The 22,914-nt window shown below is 47.8% G+C and overlaps 5 protein-coding genes across 5 annotated transcripts; 3 read left to right on the plus strand and 2 right to left on the minus strand.

Annotated features, from left to right (window-relative positions):
* Window positions 1–1,108: 1,108 nt before the first annotated feature.
* Window positions 1,109–2,781, plus strand: LOC101752793 (late embryogenesis abundant protein 1). The gene is made up of 2 exons (XM_004959846.3): window positions 1,109–2,351; window positions 2,434–2,781. The coding sequence occupies exons 1-2, from the start codon at window positions 1,161–1,163 to the stop codon at window positions 2,530–2,532; spliced, it is 1,290 nt and encodes a 429-aa protein (XP_004959903.1). The 5' UTR covers window positions 1,109–1,160; the 3' UTR covers window positions 2,533–2,781.
* A 52-nt stretch (window positions 2,782–2,833) lies between these two features.
* On the plus strand, window positions 2,834–4,202 carry LOC101753206 (subtilisin-like protease SBT1.6). The gene is made up of 2 exons (XM_004959847.1): window positions 2,834–2,939; window positions 3,172–4,202. The coding sequence occupies exons 1-2, from the start codon at window positions 2,834–2,836 to the stop codon at window positions 4,200–4,202; spliced, it is 1,137 nt and encodes a 378-aa protein (XP_004959904.1).
* A 594-nt stretch (window positions 4,203–4,796) lies between these two features.
* LOC101765756 (nuclear poly(A) polymerase 3) lies at window positions 4,797–9,958 on the minus strand. The gene is given in 11 exon segments (XM_014804647.2): window positions 4,797–5,284; window positions 5,287–5,545; window positions 5,674–5,838; window positions 6,667–6,963; window positions 7,075–7,137; window positions 7,450–7,563; window positions 8,171–8,332; window positions 8,420–8,482; window positions 9,225–9,323; window positions 9,420–9,497; window positions 9,589–9,958. Coding segments are annotated over 11 exon segments (1,593 nt in total). The 5' UTR covers window positions 9,835–9,958; the 3' UTR covers window positions 4,797–5,237.
* A 1,279-nt stretch (window positions 9,959–11,237) lies between these two features.
* Window positions 11,238–15,258, plus strand: LOC101765095 (importin subunit alpha-1b). The gene is made up of 10 exons (XM_004958684.3): window positions 11,238–11,605; window positions 12,145–12,241; window positions 12,320–12,411; window positions 12,492–12,617; window positions 12,704–12,886; window positions 12,984–13,147; window positions 13,259–13,337; window positions 14,094–14,222; window positions 14,355–14,482; window positions 14,568–15,258. Exons 1-10 carry the CDS (start codon window positions 11,309–11,311, stop codon window positions 14,959–14,961), a joined length of 1,689 nt encoding a protein of 562 aa, XP_004958741.1. The 5' UTR covers window positions 11,238–11,308; the 3' UTR covers window positions 14,962–15,258.
* Window positions 15,259–20,827: 5,569 nt separating this feature from the next.
* Window positions 20,828–22,595, minus strand: LOC101766176 (transcription factor MYB2). The gene is made up of 2 exons (XM_004958686.3): window positions 22,178–22,595; window positions 20,828–22,094 (listed from the first exon to the last, which is right to left on the minus strand). Exons 1-2 carry the CDS (start codon window positions 22,335–22,337, stop codon window positions 21,310–21,312), a joined length of 945 nt encoding a protein of 314 aa, XP_004958743.1. The 5' UTR covers window positions 22,338–22,595; the 3' UTR covers window positions 20,828–21,309.
* Between the last annotated feature and the right edge of the window lie 319 nt (window positions 22,596–22,914).

The following is a 22,914-nucleotide window of genomic DNA, read 5'->3' on the forward strand; positions in this document are numbered from 1 at the left end:
TTAACTCGAGAGATTTGGGGTCGGTCGTCACAGATGGGTACATCACCGCTTCTTTCGCTTTGACTCAGGCTCTCTAGCTCGCTTGGCTGCTCGGTGATCTCCTTGGTAAGAAACACTGAAACAATGGAATTCACGGTGGACAGCAAGTCCGCTCTGGATCTGACGAAGAACCCTATCTTTCATGAGCGAAGCAAGACATCAGGGTGAAGTACCACTTCATCAGGGGCTGCCTGGAGGAAGGGAGCGTGAAGGCCAACTACATCAATACCAAAGACCAGCTCGTCGATCTCCTGACCAAGTCCCTTGTAAGGATCAAGTTTCAGGAACTTTGCTCCAGGATCGGGATGGTCCAGCTGCCACTCAAGACACGCAAGATTTAGGGAGAGATTGATAGCGTAAGTCATGTGTGTTGGTGTGGTTGATGCTGCATGTGCACCTTATTTATCTACGTAGTAGGAACTTATTTCCTAAAATGCCTCTGGTAGCTACCCTGTCTGTCTCTCTATACGGAGCCTAAAACTACGTGGGGTTAATAGAAAAAGATCGGACCTGTTCGCTTCAGCTTATTCAGCCGGATTATCAGCCACCAAACAGTGTTTTCCTCTCATAATAAATCAACCGTTTAAGCTTTGAGACGGCTTATAAGCTGAAGCGAACAGGCCCATCATTTTTAGACTAACAGTTTGTCCTTTGAACTTATGTCGATCATCTTTTGAGCTCCAAAGTCAACACTGTTGAGTTGGTAATCCCAGCATCGCTAGAGCCTTTGGTTTGAACTCTGAATGGTAGCAGCAACTGGACAACAAAAGAAAAAAAAACAATCGCGATATTGCTCCTGTTTATGAGCTTTTCGATGACACGAATGAACAGCGTCGTGGCAAGTCACAGGTGTATGGCTGAGACGAGAAAAAAGAATGGACCTGTCAGAAGTTGAACAGCGTCGTGGCAAGTCATAGGTGTACGTGTCGCTGTCCATGTGACGTTATCCACACAGGTACATACGTGTCCCTCTTTTGAGCATTACGTGTCCATCGGAGGCCACCTCTCCACCGATGCATATTTACACTCGAGGTTGCCTTGTGTTCGCGAATCATCGTTAAGAAGAGACAGCAATTCTAGCTACACGATCGAGTGCAGATAGGGAGCGCAACAAGACAACCATGTCGTCGAGGCAGGAGCAGCGAGTGGCCAGCGCCGAGGGCGAGGCGCAAGCGCAGCGAGCCGGCGAGCAGATCGCGCGCGCCGAGGCGCACGCCCGTGAGGCGGCGCGGGAGATCGCGCACGAGCGCACCGAGCGCGCGCGCGTGGTCGGCGCTGGCGGGCTCGAGGAGACGGCGGAGACACAGCGGCGCCAGCCCGAGGAGCGGCACCGCGCCGGGATCCTGGAGACCGTGCAGCAGGGCGCCAGGTCCCTGGTGAGCGCCGTCGGCCGCACGCTCGGCGTCGCCAGGGACACCACCACGGACAAGGCGAGCCGGGCGGGCGAGGCCACGTCGCAGAAGGCGAGCGAGACGGCGGGGGCGACCAGGGACAAGCTCGGCGAGTACAAGGACTACGCCGCTGACAAGGCGACGGGGGCGAAGGACGCCGCCGCCAAGAAGGCCAGCGAGGCGGCGGAGGCGACGAAGGGCAAGCTTGGCGAGTACAAGGATTACGCCGCGGACAGGGCCACCGGGATGAAGGACACCGCCGCGCAGAAGGCTGGGGAGACGGCGGAGGTCACCAAGGACAAGGCTGCGGCGATGAAGGATGCGGCCGCGCAGAAGGCTGGGGAGACGGCGAAGGTCACCAAGGACAAGGCGGTGGCGGTGAAGGATGCCACCGCGCAGAAGGCCGGGGAGACAGCCGAGGCGACCAAGGACAAGGCTGCGGCGATGAAGGACGCCGCCGCGCAGAAGGCCAGCGACTCCGCAGAGGCGGCGAAGAACAGGGTCGGGGAGTACAAGGAGAGCGCCGCGCAGGCAGCCATGGAGACGAAGGACTCGGCGACAGAGAAGGCGAGCCAGACGGCGGATGCCGGCAAGAACAAGCTAGGGGAGTACCGCGACGCTGCGGCGGAGAAGGCCAAGAACGCCAAAGACACCACCATGGACAAGGCAAGGGAGTACGGAGAGGGAGCGGTGGGGAAAGCGCGCGAGACGACGGAGGCCGCCTCGTCGAAGGCCAAGCCGAGCACGGAGGAATTCGGCGAGGCTGCGGGGGACGACCAGGCCATGGAGGAGGACACGACGAAGTCCCCGGAGGAGAAGCTCGAGGAGTACAAGCAGTCGGCCGCCAGCGCGGCCGGCAAGGCCATGGAGTCCCTGACCTTGCGAACGGAGGAGGCCAAGGAGCAGTCCGGCGCGAGCGAGGTAAGCACGGTGCAAGTAAAAGTGTTGGATGCTTAATTTACTGCCGGATCGGGTGGAAATGAAAATTGGGGTGATGTTGCAGGCGACGGAGGAACTGGCGCGGCAAGAGCTGGGAGCGACAAGGCAGCGGATGGAGGAGGTGGCAGAGGGCGAGCGGCGCTGGAAGGAGGGGGGCAAGTGAACGAAGGGCCGTGCCGGTGCAGCTTGCAGCGGACAGGAGCGTCGAAGAAGACGGCACGCCATGGCTCTGATCTGAAGCAGTCCATGGAGGACATGTTCTCTAGGGGAATCTGTTTTTTTAGCAGAAAAATGGAGTGTGTGCGTGTGTTATCTTTCCCAGCATCAACTCACGTGTCGGATCGATGTATAAAAACAACTTCTGAACTTTGTGGATTTCGTTCGGAAAAAAGAAGGAACTTGTTGACTCGTGGCAGAGGACTTCCAATCGCATCCCAGTCGAGCCACACAAAAGACTCGCGGTCATGAACTTACTAGCAGCGCCCACACAGGATTGGCACAAGCTTGTGCAGAGTAGTAATGGAAAAATGAGCGAGAAAGATGACAACCGCACGAACACGAAGTATGTCTGTTCGTGGGCCATGGCCTTTCGTGGGCTGAAACTTAACTCCCACACATTATTCTGGCCCATTCTGAACCCAAGTAGCACTAATTATGGGCCTGTAGCCGCTGATGGGTCAACAACGTGGCCACGTGGGGGACTGAAATATCACCGAAAACGGCACCGGGTTCATTAAGCGGGAACTGATACATAACATTGTTGGCTTTCGTTGCTCAGTGATTTTTCAAAAAAAAACATAAGGCAACCTTCTCCCCTACAACACGTCGGAGAAGTCCATCCTCCGTGACATAAAGAGCGCCGGCGCCACCGGCGTTGTGCTGATCAACACCAAGGCCGACGGCTACACGACCGTCCTCTACGACTACGGCTGCCGACGGAGTCAAAGTCACCAGGTACGCGTCGTCGTCGCCATCGAACTCCGCGCCGCGACGACCCTCGCCGTCAGGTTCAACCACAAGACGGTGCTCGGCGTCCGCCCGTCTCCTACCGTGGCGTTGTTCTCGTCCCGTGGTCCAAGCACCATCACCCTGGGCGTGCTGAAGACGGACGTCTTGGCTCCGGGGCTCAACATCCTCGCCGCGTACCAGTCCAAGACCCTCCTCGGAGCCGGGCCCTTCGACGTCCTGTCCGGCACGTCGATGTCCACGCCGCACATCGCCGGCGCCGTCGCGCTCATCAAGAGCACGCACCCCGACTGGTCGCCGGAGGCCATTAAGTCGGCCATCATGACGAGCTCCGACACCGTCGACAAGGACGGCGGCCCGATCTTAGACGAGCAGCGCAGGAAGGCCAACGCGTACGCGACCGGCGCCGGTCATGTCAACCCCGCCAGGGCCGCCGATCCCGGCCTGGTGTACGACCTCGACGCCGCGGACTACGCCAGCTACATCTGCGGGCTCCTGGGCGAGGCGACGCTGGCGGTCGTCGCGCGCAACTCGAGCCTGAGCTGCGAGAAGCTGTCCAGGACGGCGGAGGCGCAGCTGAACTACCCGACGATCAAGGTGCCGCTGCAGCCGGCGCCGTTCACGCTGAAGCGGACGGTGACGAACGTGGGGCCGGCGGCATCGAAGTACACGGCGAAGGTGGACGCCCCCAAGTCCCTGACGGTGCGGGTTTCGCCCGGGACGCTGGTGTTCACCGAGGCCGGGGAGAAGAAGACGGTGAGCGGACACGGCGGCGACGTGTTAGAAGGAAGCTTGAGCTGGGTGTCAGGGGAGCAAGTCGTGCGAAGCCCGATCGTTGCCGCCGCGGGGCTTCGTCCGGAACGGTGACCGACGCGTAGGTTTGATATATAGCAATCTGGTTCAGCTTAAGAAAAAGATCGAACAATAAACAAATCCCGTCACATATTTGATAGCAATAAATAGTACTACTATATATTGCCACTGATCACATCTGCACCCAACAATCCATGCAGCACTTATTTTTTATTTCTTTGGTCCGCCCACTATTGCAGTGGCAACAACAGTAGCTCTGCATCTCTACGGCCAAGTTACGTGATGGCAACAGCAGTCCCCAAGAAAAAAAAATGATTCAGTGATGACTAAAATGTACATTGCAAAAAAGATTCAGAGATGAAACTGCAACATCATGGTCGATCAGTATGCAGCGTTCACTCGTTCAGTCAGAACACCCTACCTCAAGCCTGTACATAAACAGCTACTAGCTCAAGCCTGAAACCAGAACATAGCTGCATGCCGTGGCCATGTATTTGGGTAATGGATGTGGCAAGGAGGGGGCAAACAACCAAGTCAAGCCCAAGCAAGCCAAGATCAGCTGGCAGAAATATGCTCCTGCCGTACATTCCAACTCTAGGCAGCAATACCCATCAAGCAAGTTACAGTAACAAGCGGATGAGGGCAAGGGTTATTCTGCTCACAGCTCACTTGTTACTCAAAATTATTTACATCCATCGAGTCGAAAGAGAACCAACTATATACAAATTTTGGCCATACAAAGTTTGAATGAATCAGGGTCCAGCAGCAGTTATGATTCACGAACACAGAAGAATCTTACACTTTTGCTGACGAGCAAAACAAACCTATGTTTTTACATGTCGCTGCTATACATTCTACTCTCTGTTCTTCTACTGGTCAGTGGTCCGATGTTAATGAATCATGAGCACACAAGCACTCGTGCAAACCTCAGCTCAAAAGAATACCCAGCCAAGGATCCTGAATCCCTGTGCTAGATGCCCAAAACACCTGACCTGACTAATTCTGTACACAGTTGCCGCAAAAGACAGGAACATGCCCCTCCCAGATGAGATGACCTAACCAAGTCCTAGCCAACCTGCACTCTGGTCTTCACTTGTGGCCTGGTAGCCCAGCATGCAATGCTGCATGTATTGCCAGTGAACAGAATGGCTGCACATACTCTTTGGCAGCTGTGACAGACCAACCACAGATATTGTCACATCTGAACGTGTGCATTTCACCTTGCCGTAGACATCATTGGTGATATCTTTCATGAAATCATCTTTCAGAGAGCTAGTGTCCACATGAATGATTTTTTCAGGGATGAGGCCCCAGTAGAAGACCATGTTTGGCTCCTTGACTGTATGATCAATCTCCTCTGAGGGGCATGGGTCACACTCAATGCCAACCCTTTCCAACTGTGGAACGAAAGCAAACTTGACTGAGCTTGTATGTTTTTGTTCAAGATTCCTAACAATTAATAAAGAACCATGCAATTGTGCAGCAAGAGCACGAAGAAACAAAAGAACAGCTGCATCAATGGTACCTTCAGAATCAGGAAACGGAAGCGAGATTTCACCCATCCAGCCCAGTCACGCAGCTCTGCGAATGTTGGCGCACATAAAGCAATGCGAAGAAATTGATGATGTTTCTCAGCATAGGGAAAGGATTCAAAAAGCCAAGTCCACTCAAAACCATGCCTCAATGGATCCTGAAACAAAGACAAAGACTTATTAATTGATCACATATTGACACCCAATTATTCAAGCAGTGAACATTACTGCATAACAATGCACAAGGGAATCACGAAAAAGAAAAAATATATTGCTAAGAAAAAAAGACATTGCTGTAGACACTGTTTCAATCTGAGTTGCAAGTGCAAAGCAAATTTGCAAAACGGGACATCAAATTCCCTGGTCACCAATCAATTTCACAAAATTAAAACTGTAATCTCACTTCCACGAAAATGATCACGTGCCCCAAAATTTGAATGGACTACAAAAAATGGCTTAAGCCTATAGAGAAACTAAGACAACCTGTATTATGCATGGACTGAATGGGGGAAATGGTGTAGGTCGCATGTGCCAAAGGAAGTACAGATTGGCACAGTAAGTGGTATTATTTATGCCCCAAAAGAATAGCAGAACAAAAATAATGTTCACAAATATACAAGAATGCTTTGTCTAAACTTAAGTAAGTAAAGAAAGTCCCCGTTATGCATTCAGTCTAGTCTACAAATTTACAAGAATGGTTTAAGCCAACACTAAGAAGCAACAATTCCCTGTGCTCTTTAATAAATATCCAGACTAAAACGGATATTCTAATTTAGGTCTGGATGGAAACAAATAATAAAAATGACTCCAGTTTGGGAATCGGAGTCCAACAAACTGGGGAAAAAATGGAGTCTTCTAGACTTTGGTTGACTCTATCCTAGCGAATACTAAGAGACATATGAACCATCATGGATGCTACTTCAAGGATTTGTTCATGAACATCAAGAAAAAGCAGAAAGTGAAGTAGATTCCACTAATTCACTCACCTTGGTCAAAGCATAACCACGTGTAAGTTCCTCTCTTATTTTCTTGAAGGTGCTCCTTGTCACATTGGACACACAAAACTCTGGCGGGGTACAGGGCATCACTATGGGCATGAGACGCCCCTCTGAATGCAGGCAATTAGTTTCCTCATCATGCAGACTTACTGGAACTTGCCAGGGCCAGTGAGCAAAAGTCTGAAAGAACACTATGAACAAACCATTGACACTGGCATTTGGATATCTCCGACAGATATAAGCTCCAAGGATCGCTAAATGAATCCCAGCAAAGAAGCCAAGATGCTGAATGTCATGGCACAAGTAAGAATCACATTGTTAGACCAAAACGATGATATGATGTTGATATAGCTGGACTAAAACTGAACAGTCTGCATTGAAAATTAAACCACATACATGACAATGAAGTCCTCTCTTCCTAGCCCATAGTTTGAGGCATCGCAACAAAGCTTGAAACTTCTGCATCGCATTTTTGGGAAAGTAAAATATTTTAAAAAGAACACAATTTGAGAAAAAAATAAAGACAACTTGAAGTGTCTGACAGATATACATAATGAGTAAGTCGACACGGTCATAGATCAACTCAAGACAACAAAGGAAATAAAATGGAAGGTCTTAACATATGAGTTGAAGAAAAATAAACCAGAAAAAGGGAGAACTGTCATGGGCTGGACATGGCTCGGGCATGACTAATTGGATGTTGATCCATAGTAAATTCATCAGACAAGATAAAAATGTAGGGCAAGTAAATTAATTAGATTAGATTTCAACCTCAGCATTTGGTACTAGCTGAACAATTTGTTCATTAACACGAACTCCAGATAGACTCCTCCAGCTTCGTTCATCAATTTTCTGTAGTAACAGAGGGCTAAATGTATTTATAGCCTGCAGGAGCAAGTAAAGTCATGAGGACTTGGACTGTCTATTGTGTAATGAATATGTCAAACCAGAAGAGGCTCCAACTGTCATGATACTCACTGACCACCACATATGGTTCTATGTCTATAAGTAATAGCAGCCATAACATGCAGTTGGAAAGACCATAGTTTTGTGATGTAGAATATATCAAGTAAATCACATGGGTGAGAGAATCCAGTAGAAATGCAGAAGTACTGCAAATCATCAAATGGTTACGACCTAACAAAGTAACTGGAAAAATCAGATGTGAATGCTATATAGTTCATGTGGTAGTTAACTGATATGCCTCTTATGTATAACAAACAAAGGTGTATCAACAATCAGGGCAAGATGAAGTAACAGTAAAATCATAAAGTTAAAAGGTTAATCCATTCAGGATTGCTAACAAACACAAAAATTTTGTCATTAGGTCGAGCACATCCTGTGCCCTTTAGAAGGTATGTAACGATACTTTTATGTTCAATACCACACAACATCAGACCAGAAGAGAAGTAGAAAACACAGATAACATGGGATGATAGTATAAGAGTAAAAAAACACGCAACAAGTTATGGTGTCAATGGAATCTGCTTGCCTTTGATGCATCAATAACAGGAAGCTGAGCATATGTGAGATCAACTGCAATCCCAGTGAATCTAAATCGCATCAGCGGAACCTTAGCACTCTCAACAGTTTGCACTCCCGATACTTCTGGTCTGCCCTCAAGAATTTGTCTCAGAACAACAAAGAAATGGTACTACAAAATAGACAGAAGTTATCATGTTGGCATTCCGAATAATATGAAGTCAGAGTAAAGACATGAAACGGAAAGAACAATACCCACCTGCAGTGTTGCAATACAAGGCCCAACACAAAGTGCGTCAATGTCAGATTCAGGTCCATGAGCCTTGAAAGGAGTAAACAAGATCAGTCTAATCCAGTGGAGATGTGTCATGTCAAATTCTACTTTATATAAGCATTGACACTAATTTCCATCCCTAGACCCTAAGCTTGAAGGGCAATGGTGGCAACTCGTTTCCTCTATAAACATTTCAACACAAGTCTAGAAAAGGGCAATGTGTTTGTTCAAAAGAAAAGGACAATGTGGGCGGGGGAATGAAACTGTTGGTGCTTTTCATTTATTTATTCCAGTTCATGGAATTGATATGATCATAAGCAGAAACTATGTCGAAATAGAAGGTAAAACAGAATATGCTAAACAGTAACTTGTAAATGCAGTAGCCACAGTTAAGTGTGCAGTAAAGCTGTTTGGAAAAGATTTCAAATCATCTGCAATCATTTGATATAAGTACTGACCAAGGGATGCGCTTCAATTATAATGTAGGCCAGCTTAATAGCAGAACATGTGAAGCATCAAACCTAGGATATAACTCAAATGTAATATTCTAAACGAATTTCAGTACATGAAATTTGGGAAAGCCCTGCCAACAACATGAACTAGAAGCAAAATCCGCCCATCACCGTGCAACAATGCACTGATTCAGGTACAACAAAACTCCAAATTCACCTCTCACTCTCCTCTTACGCCCGATTTGTAAGAACAATATGTCAACAACATGAACTAGAAGCATAAACCGCGTGACAATTCAGAAAATGCAGAAGCCCAAAGTTGCATATCCATCGCTTACCCCTAATGTGTAGGAACCGTATGTCAGGACCGTGGCCGTAGCTAGCCTCTGGGGCACACTCTGCTCACGCGCCACCGCCTTGGCCCAATGCATCACTATCTGGGAGAAGCGCGGAAACAGAGCCTGTCAGAAATCCAGGCAGGGCACCAAATTGGCAAGATTCTTTCTTTGGCCCAACATCCCGAGCCCCATTACCTTCTTGAGCTCTCGGATCACCTTCTCCCTCCTCTTCTCATCCTCTGGCGACGGGACGGCCCCCTCATCCTTCAAGAGCTGTATCATGGCAGAAAGCACACGAATTACTCGAAAGAAGCCGGCAGGAATGTGAGCGCAACCCGAGCAAGATTGAACCTCCGGGGCTCACCTGCACGAGGGAACAGCTGCGGCGGCGATCCACCTCGGCGAGGAAGATGGGGTGGGGGTGGAGCTGGAGGACGATCGGGCCCCGCGGAGGAAGGAGAGGGTAGCCCGCAGGCGGCGGCGGGGGCGGTGGGAGCAAGAACGGTAGGGTTTGGGGCTCCGGGTTGCCGGGGGGTGCGGTCACGGCGAGGAGGCCCGCAGGCGGCAGTGCCGGGGAAGGCCACCAGGGGACGGGCGCGACGGCTGCCATGTACGGCACGGCGGGCGCGCTCGTCGCCGACGACGGCCGCGGCGGACGCGGAGGAAGGCGGAGATATTTCCGCCGGGGCCTTGTCTTGGGAGATTGGTGGGTTTGGAGAGCACGGCAACTCGGCAAGGGCGGGGAGAGGGGAAGGGAGTCGAGAGCCAGAGCAGAGGGGAGGGAGGGGAGGTGACGAGGGCGAGGGCGAGGGCGAGGGCGAGGCGGCGGTTATATACGTCGGTGGCTGGCTGTGGTTGATCTGGCGCGGGCACGCCGTGTTCGTTGATCTCCTCTTTCCTGGGCCAGCCGGCTGCGGCAGTGTGGCGGCGGAGGGATGCACACTTGGAGACGGCCTTCCGTAAAGTTGCGTACATAGTGTCATCTAGCAGTGTTTATCATGATTATTTAAAAGGAGTAAAATTAAACGAGCCTCGCTAGAAGCTAAAAGAGTATTCTTTGCGGGATAAAATTTGAATACTAAAGGGACACTTATTTTTGGACGGAAGGAGTATAAATTCATAACATGATATTAATGATTATTATTACTATTATTGTACAAAATTATTTTTCTATATCTTATGGGATAGATGAACCATTGGTCCATCCAATGAGGTACAAAATGACATGATTTTATTAAATGTTGAAAAAAAATAACATGTTGCTTAGATATGCAGATGTGACTAGTATTTCGATACGGAGACATCTTGGATGCTCATATATTATATAAATAGAAGTGTTGCAATACTTCGGTCCTAATGCCTTCAACACCAAACTAAGCACACGATGGTCATAAAATTGATCCTTCGCCCCTTGATCCTTGCTTTACTTGTTACCATGCTTACAACACCTCAAGTTTGGGCTGAGAAGGATTGTTACAAAGAGAAAGGAGTGGTTCTTCACCATTGCCGTGGAAGCATTTTAATTGTCGCGTGCTCACCCACAAGGATGAGCAGCCTGTAAGTGCGATCAAACTTGCTCAACTTGCAGGAGATTGTGGCTATCCCTTGCCAGCGGAAAGTAAATGTGGAAGTAAGTATCTAATGTTATTCATATTTCTATTATACTCAAAATATTACTTTTATATCATACAAAGTGAAATTGTTCAAGCTTCCTTTTATAGCCTCATTTTTTAGTGTGGATAATCATCTAATAGTACGTACTTTATTTCTTATGTATTTTGTCATGACAGTATAATCATATTAGTGTTATCGAATCTTTTTTTTAGATTAAGAGTGTTATCGAATCTGCGATGTGAATTTGATTCATTTATAATCAATGTCCCCAGTTTTTTTGACAGCCAGCTTTCAAAACATTAATTTTTTTTAAAAAAAATCTGCTTTCGAAACATCTGACTGCCCGTTTTATCTGACCAAACTTGTGGGTTGTGACCAAAGTGCCCTCCGCCCGCACCCGAAATTTCAAAACTGCGCTTGCTCCCTGGCCTGAACCGGAACAGAGCTCACCTCCCTCCCCGGCGACTGGCATGCCGCGTGCCCCGCGGCGGCCGTCCGACGAGGCGCGCCGCGGCGCCTACAAGCCGCGCGTCGACTTCAGCCGCTCGCGCCGCCGCCGCGAGGACGGTCTCCTCGCCCTCCGCCGCCTCGACCGCGACGCCGGCCTCTTCAAGCGCCGCCGCGACGAAACCTCTCCCGCCGTCCACGCCTCCGATCCCGCTCCTGCACCGGCCGAAGCAGACCCACCCGCAGCTAGTGCTCGTCCGCCACCCACTATCTCCTCGCCGCCCGACGCAGCGGCTCCCCGGAATGCCGCCGAGTCAGAGGTGTGTGCCTAGGGTTCTCTCTACTTATTTCGATTGTTCTGGCGATTTTAGTAACTCCAGAAGAAGTTCCATAAAGCGAATGTTCGTGTTGGACGGAGTGATGCCAATTTAATTCTCATTCTCTCGTGCAATTAGTTAATCGTGTCATACATCCACGAGGTCTAGAAACCAGCAATTCAAATTCAGACGATAAATGCAGTTTGGAGCTGAAACTTTCTTAATTAGATGGCTACTGTGCCCTTTTTTTCACCCAAAATCTTGTTTACACTACCAGTACCATGTTAGTGTGCAGACACTTAATAGATAGATGTGGCAGAATTATACCCGCAAAAAAAAAAGATGTGGCAGAATTATATTCTACTACTTTTTTTGAAAATATGGACCAGTCCATGTTTCTATATGACTTGGGAATTGGTGAATAGTATGCGAGGAGTATGACATTTTTGTATTTTAAGGTGTAAGAAAAACATAGTGCTTTTTTCCTGAACTTTGTGTGTTTCTTTTCAAATTTCGTTAGTTTGTCTTTTGTATCCAGTTAGCTTGAAGGCCTGTCAGAATTGGTCGACAAAGTATGTTCAGATGATAGCACCAGTCAGCTTGAAGCCACAGTCCAGTTCAGGAAACTTCTTTCAGATGGTACTTTGACATGTTTAATGCTACATGCAGCTCCTTTCCTTTTTGTTATGTGTATTCTGAACTGAGCTATGTCTGTAGGGAAGAATTCAACTGTGATAAAAATCATTAGAGCGGATGTCCTGCCCAGATTTGCTGAGTTTCTTTCAAGACATGGGCTTCCTCAGCTCCAGGTATGTCCCTTGCCTTCTGTCTCCTCATTTTTCTCTTGTCGTTGTTTTCTTCTGTGGTTTACCTAGTGTACTTTTTGCAGCTGGAGGCGGCCTGGGTGCTTACCAACATAGCTGCATCTGATTATACACTGCTGGTTGCAGAATGTGGTGCTGTTCCAAGGTTGGTGGAACTCTTGGAGTCACCAAATGCGAACATCAGGCATCAGGTGAAGCAGTTTTACTTGTACTCAATCATTATTTGTGTGTGTGATAGTTTGGTCTGTGATATTGTTGGCTTTGACATGTTAAACAGGCTATATGGTGTCTTGGAAATATAGCTGCGGACTTGCCTAGCTGCAGAGACATTCTTTTTGACCATGGTGTTATGACACCATTACTTTCTCAATTTAGAGAAGACATGAAAATTCCAGTTCTGAGAACTGCTATGTGGGCCCTGTCAAATCTTTGTTTTGGAAAATTTCCAGCCGAAGTGCAAGTAGGGTTTTTCTTACCACTGTTTATCTCCTGAAATTCCCCTTGTTAAATTTTTGAAGAAAGGGTTTGGTGATATCTGTTTTGTCTTATCGCTGCAGGTGAAACCAATACTAGAAATTGTCAGCCAGCTTATTCATTCTGCTGATGAGAAGATACTGGCAGATGCATGCTGGACTGTATACTATATATGTGGTGGGGTAGATGATGCCATCCAAGACATACTAGATGTTGGGGTCTGCCCTCAACTTGTAAACCTATTGATGTAAGTTACCAGATTCTTTTCCTAGTGAAAGTTGTATGTATTATAAGGTATTATAAACTTACCTGGTATTCCTTATAGTTAATTGGCCTCTTTATTTTCTCTTGATTTTAGGCATGGATCAGCTAGTGTTCTTCTCCCTGTCATCATGGCACTCGCAAGAATTTCTGCCGGAGATGATGCTCAAGTTCAGGTACCTTTATAGCTATTTTGTCGTTGTGTCATTCCTTTTAGTCCCAAGCAAGTTGGGGTAGGCTACAGTTGAAACCCAACATGAGCCACCAACAAAAAGGGAAAAGAAAGAGAGATTAAATAAATATGTATAAGGCATCAGTAATAGTGATATTATTATAGGGGATCTAAAGTCTGTTCTGGTTCAGGCATTTTAATAGCTGAGTTTCATGCATTCCTATCCAAGGACAACTACAAAAACCAAGAATACAATGATAAAAAACACTCAGTGTGAAGTTGCTGGTTGTTGTCCGTGATAATGCTTTGATCTTTTATGACCTAAAGCTTGTATGTTCTGCAGTCACATTTTATTGCTACAACTGCAGCTATTATTACACATTACGCTACTAAAGTTATAGGCCTCATCTGACGCCCGCAATAAAGCTCATCAGTTTTATCATATCTGTAACTATGCCAGGCTTCATCCTCTTAACACTCTTTTTCATGGTGTAACTGCTTTTGTGCTTCTCAAGTTCATCTTATGATTCCTTTATGTGTTGTCCTCAGTCTGATGAACTCTATGAGGGGCTCCACACATCTTCACTGTAGAATATTTGTGTAGCTGCTGTAGCTGTTAAAGAGGGAGATAAAAGATTGTGTGCTTATGAGAAAGCTCTTATACTTCGTCTAATATATAGGCAATTAGTTCTAAATTCTGCTTTGGTTTGCCTCAACCTCTATGAGTGATACTGAACACAAATGCAATAATATTTTGCAGGTCTTAATAGAAAATGGCATTCTGGATTGCTTAGCCCAGTTGCTAGCACGAAGCTACCCAAAGAACATCAAGAAACAAGCCTGTCTAATTGTTTCTAATATTGCCACTGGCAGCAAGGATCAGATTCAGGTATTATCGTCTGAATCCCTTTTGCGTTTCCTATACAAATGCTGTTCGTGCCATCAAAGGGATGTTCCCCATGTGAACTAAACCCTGTACCTGATCTCATTTTTATGTTGTGTCTCGTAATTCTTCCAATAGGCAGTAATTGATGCAAGCATTATTAGTCCTCTCATTGTCCTCCTAAAGACATCAGAGGCGGATATAAAAAAGGAAGCTGCTTGGGCTTTATCGAATGCTGCGTCGGGTGCTTCAAGTGAACAAATTCAGTATGTTCCAGCCTGCGTTCATCTGAATGTATCTTCAGTACCTTTTGTGCATGACGTCGAACTTGATCCTTTGCAATGGCTGCAGGTATTTGGTGAGCCGGGGATGTTTAGAGCCCCTGTGCAGCGTCCTCACCTACCAAGATCCTGACCTAGTACATGCTTGTCTGGAAGGTCTTGAGAATATACTCCAGGCAGGTGAGGCAGGGAAGAAGGGCGAGGAATCTGGGACGAACCCATACGCACAGTTCATCCTAGAGTGTGGGTGGTTGGATAAACTGGAGGATCTGCAGGAAGTCAACAACGACAGGATCTACGAGTTGGTCATGAAGCTGCTACAGAGTTACTGGGAGGAAGAAGTAAGCGAGAGCGATGATCCGATTGTCCCAGGTTCAAATGACTCGGCAGACACCGTGGAAACCACATCTGAAGACGCAGCACAGCCACCAGCACCAGCTTCTGGTGCAGATGAAGCTGAATGATGGCAGACGCATTTTATTGTATTGCTGGAGATAAATCCAGATTCCTTTTCCTATTGACATGTATGATACTGTAGCATGTCGATAGAAAGAAATGTGTGAAGATCCGGTAGCGATGTGCAGAATTTTCTCATCACGTTCCTCCTGCCTCTAGGCTGCTGTTCGTATGATAGTCTGTGAATGGCGCTGACAACATTAGAGATTCAATGTGAAGAGAGAGCTATTAGTTGGGGCATGCTCAGAGATGAAGATTTGGCCCACATTTCTATTGGTGGGCTGGTTCTAGAATACTTTGATTGATATCATCGAAACACCCTTCTCTCTGTTTTTTTTTTTTTTTGGTTTTTGTAGATGGTTTGGTCGCGTTGGATGGTGGTTGCCGAAATGGAAGGAAATCTGGAATGGGTGCAGGTGTGGCAAGTGCCAAAGAGGCTTTCCAAGTGGCATGGGCAGCAGATGTGTGCAACTTGCCCTCCTTCCTTCCTTCCTTGCTGCCAATCATCATCCATCCATCCATCCATCCATCCCAGCAACGAGTGGAGGAGTATTTGCATATCTGCGTATATATGCTCCATGGATAAGGTATCTGCACGCACTATTCGTGGCTCATTCTCAGGAGATGGCCTTGATCGAGACAGGGAGAGATGATGGCACGTCTCCTGCCTAATCCATTCTGAAAGACTGAAATGCCGTGGACGTTTGCAACCAACCACCGATCAGCATCAGAACTACTTAGCACAGATAGATGTACACATTCAGAAGCAAAGCATGGACAGACACAATTCGATACACACACACCCCATTAGGAAAGTTCGAGGATGTACATGATCGTCAATGCATGTTTTCCTGGCGCACGCAAGAATCTGGACGTGCATGTTACACCATAATGCATTTTTTGCTGAAGAGACGAGTCGAGAAAATAAAGAGCGAGAGGAGGAAGACGTCCAGTTTCAGGTAAGCGCGAGGCGACCGCAACTCAACTCCGATCGTCGATCGAGGATTGAAGGAAGGAATATCACCCATGCCTCAGGATGCAAGAGATGTTGCTGCTGGATGCATTGTCCACTTCCTCTGTTTCCTTTTTTCTGCGGTTTTCAACTCGTCCAGGGACGCTTTTGTTTGACTTTGCCAATGCGCTAGCTTTTGGCAGTGATTTGTGTTGCGGCGGAGATAATCGTGATGCGTATATGTACTCAAGTCTCAAGGATGACGAAGAAACACAAGTTCAGATATGCGATGGCGAGAGATTGGATCGCATTGTATGGCGCACAAGCACTACTCTTCTGCCTCAACAACAACAAGAAGAAAAAGATGGATCCTTGGTTGGTCCCCGCAATCTTCTATTATCTTAATACAATAGTGTTAAAAAAAACCACCACGTTCGTCGAGAGGGTCTAGAAATTTCCACATTATAATTGGAAAAAAGAGAAGAATATAGACCGTTGGACTTTACGATGATCCGAAGGTGTAAACTAGTCTAAAGAGTTCATGTCAAAAAGGACTATAATCAAAATATTAAAGTTATATAAATAGAATTGGACTAACTAATAAAGTTTGGGTGCGTGCAAGTCTACTTTATTGTATGGAAAGAAAATATTATAGGTATAGAATACAACTTTGATTTAAGAAAATTTCCATGAGTGTGTCCACGTTATCTAAAAATATGAAATATGTCCAACTCCAATTTAATCCATGGTCACGTATTGATGAATGGATGGGTCATGAACAGCACGACCGTTGGTCAGGTTATCATGATCGCAATACCCGATCGTAGGATCACAGGATCCCACGATACTACCTGCGCTCAACGATGCGGATTGGAGTCATGGAATTGCTAGAATCGCGACACGAAGCTGATATTGTACGATCCTACGCACGGCGCCGAATCAATGGCACCGGCGCGGTCAGCCGGCTGTGGAGATGCGATGTCCTCTACTCGGGCGAGCAGGAAAACATCACGAACATTACACCTCCAGCAAGCTGGCCTACGTCGTGACCTCATCTTCTCCAGTGTGAGATGGCCTTGCGGCCACGACCTCGGCTCCCGTGTCAGCCAAGCTGTGCCACGACCGTGATCTCGCGAGCAGGGTGACGACTGATGACCTTACGGCCTTACCTGACTCCCCCAGTGCCGTAACCTAGGGCCGTCGTCGAGGGTGTGCGATTGAACAGGGCCAAAAAAATGAGCGCCCCAAATTCACTAATCTGTCATTAAGAAGTCAGTTAATAAGAGAGGAAAACAGGAAACAAAAAGGCCCACTCTTGGCTCCCTTGGTCCGCTGTTTGCCTCCACGATTCACCCAACGCAATAACGCCAGTATGAGCTTTCGAAATCAGCCCTAAAAGCATGTGTTCATCTGATTTCTAATCTTAAAAGCTGAGAGCATCACACACGTTATCATTGATTCACAACACATGTTAGATCATACCCCTTCGTAATGAGTCGATATTGTACCAAATAACACATATATTAAAGTTACATAAGTATATGAAAATATGTCTTAGTTATATTAGGCATGATTTTTTTAAAAAAAAATAGGGCCCCATATTGTATTTCGTCGTGGCCCCCAATTTTCTGGAGATGCCCTGCCGTGATCTCATCTCCTCTAGCAAGCGGCGGGCCTCGCAGCCGCGATCGTGCCTCAACGAGCAGCACGGTGTCCACAACTCAACTAAGATGCGAGGAGCAGGCGAGCAGCAGAAAAATCTTGCTCACCAGCGTGATGCGTGGACAAGCATGATCTTTTCGCGAAGAGAGAAAAGAAGAAGAAGACGGGTGCTTCTGGACTCAGGTGAAATGACAAGAATGGGAAGTGAAAAAAGAGTACACAATACCTTTCAAAAGAAAAGGAGTACACAGTAAACCGGAAAATGTAAAACCACATGTATACCATATGACTTATCTCAATCGTTAATTTCTCTCAATCCAACCGTTGATCCACTACATACCTTATTTTACAACAGTAAACCTTCAATTTTTTTGTGCGAAAGCACAACAAATCTTCTTTTGACTATCAACGAGCAGGAGCAGCCCACTTATGAGCTAAGATATTTTGTAAAATGCATTTTTATATGATACAAATATCGAAATAATCTTAAAATGAGATTTTTCATAGGTTCCCGATCCGATCCTACTCGCAGCTCCAATTGAATGTTGGGAATCCAATCGTGAAGAAAACAAACCGTGAGGAAATAAAGAGACCAAGGAGAATGTTTTAGCAAGTGAGCAAATGAGTGCACGTGATGTGGGTGGAGGTACACGAGAGCTTGAGCATGGCAGCAAGTCGCCAGCCTCAGAAAACCGGTCTGAAGGACACTACCTCTCCTCCATGGCAGTGATGACCGATAAACTCCTTGGATGGCCACCCACCTAGCAGAAGACAGTCGCCTAGCTTTGGGAGAGGGGACTTGATGTTTGTAGATATGCTTGAGAGTGAATGAGGTAGCTAGGCACTTCACCCAGATGCTTTATGAAGACGCATATATAGTGTCAATGGATCAAATAATGGCTACATAAATAGAAAAGAATCGGATACGGAAGAGTCAATTCACGCAAAACAGGAGCAAAAATAGAACTAAACAAAATCGTGGAAGAGAAAAGTCGGATCTGTACGCTGAGAATCATTGCAACTGATAGTCTTGATGCGTGGCTCACAAAAGAGATAGGATGAAAAGAGTGTGTCCTCCTACTATGAATTAAGTTACTACAGACTGTTGCATGCTTTAAAAATTATAAAGCCCCTTACACATAGCAATTTACAAGTGTAATTTCGCTGATTAACCTATTATAAAACCTTTAGAAGTCTCACCGTATCACTCTTGAACACCAGACAAAACATAGAAAAAAGATTTACAAATGATCTATCATAACTTAATATTGGCAGGGAGATGTGTGCCACGCAATTAAATTTAAAATTGAATTCTCGACGAGATGCACATGATCAAGTTAAATACTTTTCATATGCAAGGAAGTAATACATCACATGGAGTCTTCGAAACTCTAGAGTATTAACACGAACATGGAGTAAAATATTTTGGGTTGAGGATCAAACAACTGGAATAACCTCCAGATCAGTATAACAATATTGATATGTTTTCAATCCTTCCCATTCCCACTTGGCTTCAATCAATGTACTCTCAAGTAAAAAAAAATAAAATCATTTGAATAATTTATTTTCAATTTAAAAAATATCATAATTATCAGTGAAAAATATCCAACTACCCGCGCTATTTGCGTGGGCCACTTTGCTAGTTCCGCTATTGCAGGAGATAAGTATCGGATGACGAAACCAGAATTTCTATTGCATTGCCATTTTGCTTGTTCAGTCTTGAAGCACGTTGCTTCATGTACCTGCAATTGAGCACGATCCCAATTGGGATGCACTAGGCTCTCTATGGGTGATCGGCTTCAGGGTGTAAAAAATTCAATAAGCAAAGAGCAATGGACACAGAGCTCGATCGACTGATGCGGCAGGAGCAAATGGTCGATTAGGAGGATCGTCAGACGATGGAGCAGTCATCAGTGCGAAGCCCGTACGTGCTGCGCTGCATGGTGCACTCATCGCTCATCAGTGTGAAAGGGTCGTGGAGCCTCGATCGGGAGGCAGAAAAGAAAAGGTCCCCTGACCTGACCTGACGGGATGGGATCTATCGGTGTGCGCACGCGGACGCGGGCACGCGGCGCGTTCACAAGTCACCGTCATCGTCATGCCATGCGCGTGGTGCTGCCTCCGGCGGGCCCTGTCATCTATCTATCTCAGCTGATCGAGTTGCTGACGGTGCCCGTCGCTGTTGCCGAGCAACAAACCAGCGGGCTCTGCTTCTACCTGTGATCTCATCTGAATGCAGGTGCTAATAACATGCCAGAAAGTAGTCTGGGACCTTATTGCTTGCACAGTTACTACCAGCTCTGTGCTGTACTGATTCGTTTCTGTATCTGAACTTGGGGCCTGTCCCAGTGTCCGCGTGTGGGGTCTCTGCATCAGCAGCTGCAGGACGAAGACAGGCACAACAAGGCTACTGACACCTGTGGTGTGGTGGCAGCAGATATGATATTAATGTGGAAAGACAGATGAATGATGATTAGATAGGCATGTACGTAGTCGGCTAATGCGCTTCGCCATCACACAAACTGCAGCTGCACGAAACTTTGGACTCGTTCAATTCCCCGTTTCCTATCTATTCTTCTATCCATCTCGGCGATGCATCTCGCCTAAGCCTGAAATAATTTAATGGTGGATGCAAATGCAATGATTGGGGAATTGACAGTTGCGGCCGGGGGGAGCCACAGCCACCTCTCTTCTCGTCTTCTCGATGAGCAAGCATCGAATTGCCACGAAACCATCAAGCACCAACCAGTTCATGAATCGACTGATGCCTCCTTCGCTGCGCGCTCGCTTTCCTCAGGTGACGGATCGGTCGATGGGTCCGTCGCCATCGCCGGAGCAGCAATAGCAGCAGTGGCAGCGGATGGATCGAGAGGAGCCGCCGGGAAGAGGGGAGAGAATACCTGACGTGTGAAAAAGGAAAATCAATCGATCCGCGTTCATGCTCGATTAGAACTGGCCGCCATCCCTCGTCTCGAGGCCCGCCTGATGCCAGAGGAAAAGGCCGGTTTCTCCTTTTCATTCTTTGCTACTCCCTTTTCCCATGCTATACCTATGCAGTCTGAGCTAAAGCGAGTGATCCGCAGCAATCATGCGTACGCGTGCCATGTTCCTATCTCAGTGCTTGTGCGATCAGATCGATGCTTCACAAAATATATGCTTTGTTAATCTCCACTTGGTACATAAGCTAGTAGCACATACCTGAAGGCTGAAGAATATGAATATGTGCAGAGGCTTATGCTATTCGTTCATCATGTGTGCAGTGCAGGTGGTATTTCAACTTTTTATTTCCATCGACCTTCCAGGATCATCAGACATGACACATAGTTACAAACCAATAACCACTCCGTATTTACCCACAAAGAATTAATGGAGGAAAGCAAGCAGCAGAAACTAAAAACAACCAAGCTACTACTGTAGTAGTGTAGTTAACCTCATGGTCATTAAACTGCTAGTGCGCTACTGCTACTCCAAACTAAAGCTAGAAAGCACAGTGCAGTAGTAGTAGTAGTATACTAAGAGGAGAGATGTGATGATGGGCAAGAACTGGGGAAGAAATTATTGGCGGGCAAAGCGGAAAGAAGATGATGATTTGTTTTGAATCTTCAAACCGAAGCCCCCCAATAATAAGCTTCTCCTTCCTCTAGCCCGTCTTGAGTACGTTTCCTGTCTGTGATCTTTCAAGGTCTGGCTGCCCGTCGCGTACGGTGGACGCTGTCGTCAAATCCAAGCGGCGGACTTGCTTTCACAACCCCATTATCTGCGTGTACCACAGGTCGTCGGCGCCGGCGCCCCACATGGTGTCGCCGAGCTCCGACAACCCCATCCCCATGTCGCCGGAGAGACCCGGGAGCAGCAGCGACTCGTCGGACCAGCTGCAAGCAGTCTCGGCGACCGTCGTCGGGTGGCAGTCTGTTTGTGGTGGTGGTTGGCACAACGTGTCCCACATGGCAGCAGCGTTGCTGCTGCTGTTACTGTAGGAGTAGGATCCTTCGTTGTTGCCGCTGGGCGCGCTCTCGCCAAAGGCGGCGGAGGGCGCCGGTGGTGGTGGCGGCGACACGAGTTGGTGCTGCAGCAGCTGCTGCTGGTACGTGCCGTCGGTCGAGACGGACGACGACGACGCGTCGGTGGTGCAGGACAGCTCGACATCGTCGACGGGCCACGACGCCGGGAGCTGGGGCAGCGGCGCGTCGTACGCCGTCGTGGCGACGTCGGCGCCGTCTCCGGAGCCGATGCGCTCGAGGAGGCGCGGCATCCAGAGGTACCTCATGAGGTCCTTGAACTGCTGGCTGTTGACGTCGCAGTTGAGCTGCCTGGCGTGCTTCTGCACGCGCGTGCGCCAGTAGTTCTTGATCTCGTTGTCGGTGCGGCCGGGGAGGTGCTGCGCGATCTTGGACCAGCGGTTGCCCCAGCGCGAGTGCAGCTCCAGGATGAGCAGCTGCTCCTGCGCCGTGATGTTGCCGCGCCGGAGGTCCGGCCGGAGGTAGTTGAGCCACCGGAGCCGGCAGCTCTTGCCAGTCCGCCGGAGACCTGCAATTCAGTTTGATTTGGTCAGACAACAGTAATGCTTTTGATGATGGATCATGTGTTGGCAACGAGAAGTAGATGGATACCTGCGCATCGCGCCAGCGCGTTCCAGCGCCCCTCGCCGTGCACGGCGATGTAGTTGACGAGCAGCAGGTCCTCCTCCACCGTCCACGGCCCGCGGCGGAGGTCCCCCGACGCCGCCGACTCCTCGTCGCTGCTCATCTCTCGCTGATCACGCGGCGCCATCTTCACCAAACAATCGACAAGCTTAGCTTGAGCAAGATAGCTGTGTGTGCCGATCGGCAAGCAGCTAGCACGCAGGAGACGTAGGGCAAGTAAGCAGTTTTCAGAGAGCTAGAGCTATGAGCTGGGTAGCCGAGAATGGAGTATGGAAGAGGAGAGGAGTTTGGAGGATTATGGTGAAAAGGGCGGGAGATGGAGCCTTTTATAGAGAGATGTTGGGTTGGGTTGGGTTGGGTTGGCTTGCGCCGTGGACTTGGAAAGAAGAAGAAGAAGAAGAAGAGGTGAAGAAGAGGCAGGCAGCAGCGGCATGTGAGGGAGCACGCCGCAACTGTGGAGAAATTGTTTATGGCATCGCTGTTGATCATTGAACTGATTCCAAAAGCCAAAAGCGTAGGGGAGATTAATCCTCGCGCACACGTCAACTTTGACGGGTGCTTTGACCTCTCCTCCTGCCTTCTGCTTATTACACTCTACATGCATCCGTAATTCTGAACACAATACACTACTGCCAGCCATGCCTGTACAAATAACTAACTTGTCAGATGGTACTGATTGTTTTGAGCATGCAACAGGGTGTTGA

This window comes from Setaria italica, chromosome II, assembly GCF_000263155.2.
Source record: "Setaria italica strain Yugu1 chromosome II, Setaria_italica_v2.0, whole genome shotgun sequence".
Lineage (NCBI taxonomy): Eukaryota > Viridiplantae > Streptophyta > Magnoliopsida > Poales > Poaceae > Setaria > Setaria italica.

Excerpts from the sequence above, each read along its gene's own strand:
- LOC101765095 (XM_004958684.3), top strand. The coding sequence starts at position 11,309 with ATGCCGCGTGCCCCGCGGCGGCCGTCCGACGAGGCGCGCCGCGGCGCC. Across the intron at positions 12,618-12,703 it reads ATGCGAACATCAGGCATCAG|GCTATATGGTGTCTTGGAAA; the intron begins GTGAAGCAGTTT and ends CATGTTAAACAG. Across the intron at positions 14,483-14,567 it reads GCTTCAAGTGAACAAATTCA|GTATTTGGTGAGCCGGGGAT; the intron begins GTATGTTCCAGC and ends CAATGGCTGCAG.
- LOC101752793 (XM_004959846.3), top strand. The coding sequence starts at position 1,161 with ATGTCGTCGAGGCAGGAGCAGCGAGTGGCCAGCGCCGAGGGCGAGGCG. Across the intron at positions 2,352-2,433 it reads AGCAGTCCGGCGCGAGCGAG|GCGACGGAGGAACTGGCGCG; the intron begins GTAAGCACGGTG and ends GTGATGTTGCAG.
- LOC101753206 (XM_004959847.1), top strand. The coding sequence starts at position 2,834 with ATGAACTTACTAGCAGCGCCCACACAGGATTGGCACAAGCTTGTGCAG. Across the intron at positions 2,940-3,171 it reads CACGAACACGAAGTATGTCT|GCAACCTTCTCCCCTACAAC; the intron begins GTTCGTGGGCCA and ends AAAAAACATAAG.
- LOC101766176 (XM_004958686.3), bottom strand. The coding sequence starts at position 22,337 with ATGGCGCCGCGTGATCAGCGAGAGATGAGCAGCGACGAGGAGTCGGCG. Across the intron at positions 22,095-22,177 it reads CGCGCTGGCGCGATGCGCAG|GTCTCCGGCGGACTGGCAAG; the intron begins GTATCCATCTAC and ends ACTGAATTGCAG.